Here is a 6,146-nt window from a genome sequence, read left to right as displayed (position 1 = left end):
GATTCAAATGAACCTAGACAACTATATGTTCAGGTTTATTCCCGATGTGAATTAATTAATTTTTATATATTTTTTAAAAATATTTATTTAATTTTAAAAAAAAATCAAAAAAAAATATTATGACCTTACCACATCAACATTCTTCCACGGCTTATCTCTTGGTGGTTATCGTCCATCACGTCAGCGTCGTTAACAATCAAGCTGATCAACTAATTGTTTTTGTTAACAAAATGACCTAATTGATATTTTTTTTTTATCATTATGGACTCAATAGAGTGTAATGCTTTCTAAGAGCTCAATTGGTTTTTTTTTAATTAAAGGCTTTTTATACTCTTGCGCTTGTAATTTATGGAGTAATTTTTTGCATATTAAAATTTATATATGACGAAATTTAAACATATGTCACCAACATTTTGAAGTATTTTATATTTGAGATTTATTCAATCTAATTATTTAATATTTATAAATATTTTTTATATACATAGTCGATTTAAAAAAAAAATCACTGACTAACAACTTGGTCCACGGACCTAAAGTCGAACACCAGCTTCAGTCTTAACGTCACCCACATACTGCAACGCATGAAACTAGATTACGTTTGGTGACTTGTGTTGGAGTAATTGTTGGAACAAGCAAGCAAATTAGGTTAAAAATTCATATTTGTATACAAAATAAATAGAGTTAATCGGGTCTGATCTAACCAAACAAGGTTTAGCACTTAAATTTTTATCCCAAATCAAAGCTTGGGCTTCCAACATCTTTGAACTCAACACCGCTTGATACAAACCTAGTCGAAGCTAGGTTTCACTATTAAATAGTAAAAATACTAAAATAATATTAAAACACTTTCATAATTAAGTTTGAATATAAAAATATCGGTTGCATTATTGAAAAGGAAAGGAAAATATAAACAATTCATTCTAGCATGAATTATAACTTGCCTTGGCAATTAACCCAACCCCAACCTTAGACTTGGGGCTTGTATTACCTCACTTATTTTTAACATTCATATCCAAGACAAGACCACATCATATTCGGCACTAAACCAAATCCAAACTATGTAAGTTTGAGACTACAACAAAGGCAAAAAACCATGATAAAAGGTAGATTTTCCCAAAATAGAATGCTCCCTATCCAGAAGCCTAAAACACTAAATTGTATGGTGAACAAACAAGAATTGAATCTACAATCCACGACCACCCAAAACCTTTCAGTATTACATTGTCAAAAGACAAAATGGGCTTAATGAGGAAGCGAAAACCCTAAATGAATCTCACAGCCAAATTTCCTCTGCTAAGCTTTCAATGCTTTCTTCTAAATGATATTGCAACAATGTCAATAAATCACTACACTACATACCAAAAAACTATCTTTGATCACTCCCAACCAATTTCCAAATTAATGTCTTCAAGCAGGGGCAGATACCCTTGGTGCCATGTTCTTGGCTGCTGCATTAACAGCTAGTCCACCAGAGCGGTTCATGCGGCTGCCGCCATTACTCCCCATGTCACCCCTTTGATATCCATCACCTCTGCGGTTGGAATACCCTCCTCGGTTGTTGCTCCTGTTTCCAAACTCACCCCGGCTGTAGCCCCTGCCACCACCACCATAGTTTACCCTCCCTCTTGCTCCATCATTTCTGTATCCAGCCCCTGAACCAGAAGACCGTCCTTTGTTCCCTGTAAATGAAGACAGTCTTATATCATGCAAAAGAATATCTTTGACTAAATTCTATAATCTGGACCGATCAAAAAACTTGTTCTTCAATTAAATACGATTTGTATCCAACCAAGAATTGAAACCATTAGTCCTACACCAATCAAATATTCAAATGTTGTAGGATGGAAACACTTCTTGAATGTTAACCTAAAAGAACCACCTAATTGGAGATGACCAAATCTCATTTTTAGCAAATTCTCTAATAACCATAAAGTGTCATATATGACAAGTGAGAGAATCTCATACCCAATCAATCTTCTTTTGCCAAATCATGCAATATTATTCACTAAATTTTTGGAAATTTTAAAAATAAAAGCAACTTGCCTCGAGAGGTAGACCGCTTTTCTTCAACAATTGCATTACGCCCACCAATATTTATAGGTGAAGCCTGAGAAAAATGTCAAAAGAAAAAAAGAAATAAGGTAAAATCATGCAAATTTTTGCACAAAAGAAATTAATAAATGCAGCTGAAAAACATTTGGGACATTAATATAAACTTGTAAGATTGCATCCATGATGCACATCAAAAATCAAATATAAATCATGAATTAAGTTGCATTTCATATAAACTACAGGAGGATAAACAGACAAAAAAAATAAAGAATAAAGATTCAACACAATTCACATAACCTGTTGCAACAAATGCCATGATACAAGATGTACATATGAACCAAATGCAATATGATGGAAAATAATAAAAAGAAAAAGCAAAGTACAAAAAGATAAATACCTCTATGGCACTTTGAGCAGAACTTGCAAGTTCAAACTCCACAAAACCAAAACAGAATCCCTATTGAGAAATACAAAGAAAATATTAACTGAACATACTGACACTGAACATTTAATGCATTGAAAAATGAGGTAGATGTCTACCTTCTGACTTCGAACTTGAATACCACCGTTCTTAATAGGTCCAAACTTCTTAAACTCGTTCTCCAGCATGCTAGGTGTGGCATGCAGGGGCAGACCTTTGACATAAATGGAGGGGCCCTCAGCTGCCACACAATCGGACAAAATAAGTAATCATATACAAAGCAAAAACAAATAAATGAACAAAATAAAGCAGATTACAAATAATCCGCCTGAGTTCTTTTGAAAGTTGTGCAGGAAAGATGAAAAACTGATACCTTCCACATCTTGATTGGTCCCATTTTCTGTAATACTGTTGTTGGATATCTGTGCATCAGACACTGGGGCCGGAGAAATAGGTGGTGCCACAGTTCCTGGTTGGTCATGGCTCTTAACTGCAGACTTCACAAGGGAATGCGTAGGGGTGGATAAAGGAACTGCGTTCTCCTTCATAAACTTCACCTATAACAATAACAAAAGAGGCTAAATCATCACCTTAAAGTTGGGAATATAAACACTAAAGAGGTCATTTTGAGAAAGATTAGAAGCCTAGCATGCAGCAGAGTGCTACGTACAATAGACGCATATGATTTCTTTGGCACTTCCTCAATTTTGGAGTTGGAATCATCAAACATTTGCGAATCATCAGGAATTTCATCTACAACCTCAGCCACTGGTACTTCCTCTTCTTCAATAGAAGCATCTCCATTTTCAGAAGGGTTATACACTTCTGGCCCATTAGCTTCTTCAGGCGTTGCAGCCAGTTGCTCAACAATGTGATTCTCAGGAGCAGAAGGATCTGCAGACAAATATCTACATCAATTGAAGAAATCATTACAACTCTGTATTTCTTAAGGAGGCCTGGGTTTTCAATTACCATTCTCGGTAATAAGAGAAGCTTCAATATTACTAACTAGTTCCTGGCTTCCACTTTGATGTTTGGCTTCATCAATGTATCTAAATACATCATTTAAAACAAAATAGCCCTTGTCTTGAGGTGCCAAAAAGAAACTCTGAGTGAATTTCCGCTTTACTTTGTCCTTTCCAGTTAAATGCCCAGTCACAAGAACAATTACTCCACCATTGTGTGAGTCTTGTGCATCTACAGTTGTTATCTCAGCCAGAAATTCTCCATAACCAAGTGAGAGTATCTTCTCATTGATGGCCTGGTCCACAAAATGAAGCACCATGGTTTCAACTCAAACGTATAAAAGTAGAAGAAAATTAGTATCATAACTGGTTTTTATATGAATATCAATCCATCTCGTGGCTGGAAATAAAAAAAATTATCAATCATAACTTTTTTTTATTTTTTAAAGCTCTTAACATAATCTTCACTTGTAGAAAAATAGTTTGGGCATCAGGATCTTCACTATAATGGCACATTTCCTTTCATTTTTGCACAAGTGATCCATGAAGAGAGTAGATTTTCACACCAGAAGCTAAGTAAACCTGGATCTACTAAGGCACATACTTTCAAAAGGGTAGAAAATATAGTTTCCAATACAAACATTGTATTAAAGAATGAAAATAAGCATGAACATGATGGTACACGTACAACATAGGCCCTCATTTAAAAAGTCTGACCCAAGCCAAACCCGTGTGTGAAAGGGACAGGCATAGAGAACTTACTTGCATGGTTGTTGTGATACTCATGCCGCCATCTTCAACATTGTATTAAAGAATGAAAATAAGCATGAACATGATGGTACAAGTACAACATAGGCCCTCATTTAAAAAGTCTGACCCAAGCCAAACCCCTGTGTGAAAGGGACAGGCATAGAGAACTTACTTGCATGGTTGTTGTGATACTCATGCCGCCATCTTCTTCAGGGCGACCGAGTTTGCTGTTATCATGGTAAAATCGGTGAACCAGTGCAGGGGATTGGTGTAATATAAGGTAGTATTGATGAACAAAGGCATTACCCACCTAAAATCACCGACAATATAGATTAAAACCTAACTCCATATGTATTCTTATTACTAAAACATAAAATAAGAGGAACCCAACATACAACATCAGCCGTAGGAGCTGCAATTCCAGATGGGACTTGTTGTTCAGTAGATGCCATTGCCAATTTGGTGCCTACAAAGCAACGAAATACAAATTCAAATCACTAACATAAATCAAACCAAAAACCCAAACTAAGATTTAAGCCTAAAGGAACAATATGTTTTAGTCCGCAAATAGTCACGATACATCCCAAGTTATACGTACACCGAACAAATAAAGTATTGAGCTATCGAATATACTGTAAAAAGTCCCGGAAATTTCTTTCAGAGAAAACAAACAGACCTAATAGATCCACAGAATGAACTTCTCGTTCAGAGTTAAAATCAATCGTATCTATTTATTGAGAGAAGTTCAACATCTTTTTTTCCCCTAAATCTGAACGTTAATGGTTGGTATAAGAGGTTAAAGCAACAAAAATAATGAAAAAAAAAAGCGAAATGGAGAAACAGAAATGAAGCGAAGAATAGTTGAGAAATGAGGATTTACCTGAGCTTTTAGATTTGAATCGCAAAATATTTATATTTATATGAACTTTGTTTTTTGGTAGTTGATGGCCTTTCACTGACCTCCCTTTTCCAATGGGATGTTTGGCGCTTTCTAGGGTTTTTGTGGATCTTGAAGAGGCGCGAGACTGAGGGAGGAATGTGAGATGACTCGGCTCAGCTGAAACAGGGTTTTTGGCTTTTATAGTTGGAAAAATAATAAGTTATAATTTTCAAATTTACATTTAAATAATTGCCTCCCCTTTGAGGTATAAAATGTGTTTGATGTATGTAATAGCTCAAATTTGCCCGGGCCTTAAACCAAATAAAACAGTAATAAATAAGTGTTTATTTATTATAGTCTAATTTATAAAAGTTCAAGTGTTTGTGGCCCAAATACTTAAAACCTCAAACCATAACCCAGCAGCCCAAATACTTAAACCCTATGACCGGTTACAACTAGATACCCATACCTAATTATACTATCACCCGGTACCCATTACACCCAGATCCAAAACATACAAGGCCCAAGTAGCCCAATTTGTTAACGGAAAGCAAAGAGACCTAGGGTTTGAAACCCAAGCGCATAAAAGGAAGGTTCCAGATCAGACAAGAACCATCTCAAACGACACGCTTTTTCAATCGCTACTGCTCCAAGAACCCCCATCGTCAGAACGCCAGCTTCAATCGCACCGTGATTGGCGCACGAATCAAAGCCAGAGTACTCGCCACCATTCTCGCGAACACCTGCAAAAAGAGAAAGAAAAGCAGTAGAAACGAAACAAACATGGAAAGAAATCGTCCCCAAAAATGTAATAGTTTGCAGAAGGGCTATAAAAACCCTTTTCTAATTTGTAAAGGAGGACGATTTTTTAGAGATAGATACACGGAGATTCAATAAAAAAAAGAACTCATTTTTTATACTAAAAATCGATAGTCAAGAAAGAATTATCAGGTGATTGTTATTTTTCTCTTTAAATACATGTAAATATTGTAGAAAATAAAAAGGAAAGGGATATACCTTTAATCGGCGTTGAAAGGCGAGGTTTTTAAACCTCCAGCCACCGTATGCGGTGAAGACG

General features: G+C 35.7%; 1 protein-coding gene across 2 annotated transcripts; it reads right to left on the bottom strand.

The window, feature by feature from the left end:
* Window positions 1–1,108: 1,108 nt before the first annotated feature.
* LOC108470052 (nuclear transport factor 2-like) lies at window positions 1,109–5,279 on the bottom strand. Of its 2 annotated transcripts, XM_017771233.2 has the most exons (10): window positions 5,069–5,279; window positions 4,584–4,654; window positions 4,361–4,498; window positions 3,446–3,734; window positions 3,144–3,367; window positions 2,847–3,030; window positions 2,593–2,714; window positions 2,450–2,509; window positions 2,044–2,107; window positions 1,109–1,679 (listed from the first exon to the last, which is right to left on the bottom strand). In XM_017771233.2, the coding sequence occupies exons 2-10, from the start codon at window positions 4,638–4,640 to the stop codon at window positions 1,408–1,410; spliced, it is 1,410 nt and encodes a 469-aa protein (XP_017626722.2). In that variant the 5' UTR covers window positions 4,641–4,654; window positions 5,069–5,279; the 3' UTR covers window positions 1,109–1,407. The 2 variants fall into 2 exon arrangements, with proteins under 2 accessions (XP_017626722.2, XP_017626724.2); XM_017771235.2 differs by lacking the exons at window positions 4,361–4,498; window positions 4,584–4,654; window positions 5,069–5,279 and adding an exon at window positions 4,201–4,329.
* Between the last annotated feature and the right edge of the window lie 867 nt (window positions 5,280–6,146).

This window comes from Gossypium arboreum, chromosome 8, assembly GCF_025698485.1.
Source record: "Gossypium arboreum isolate Shixiya-1 chromosome 8, ASM2569848v2, whole genome shotgun sequence".
NCBI classification, from domain to species: domain Eukaryota; kingdom Viridiplantae; phylum Streptophyta; class Magnoliopsida; order Malvales; family Malvaceae; genus Gossypium; species Gossypium arboreum.
Note: the sequence above shows the minus strand (reverse complement) of the source record. Positions and strands in the feature narration are given on the sequence as shown.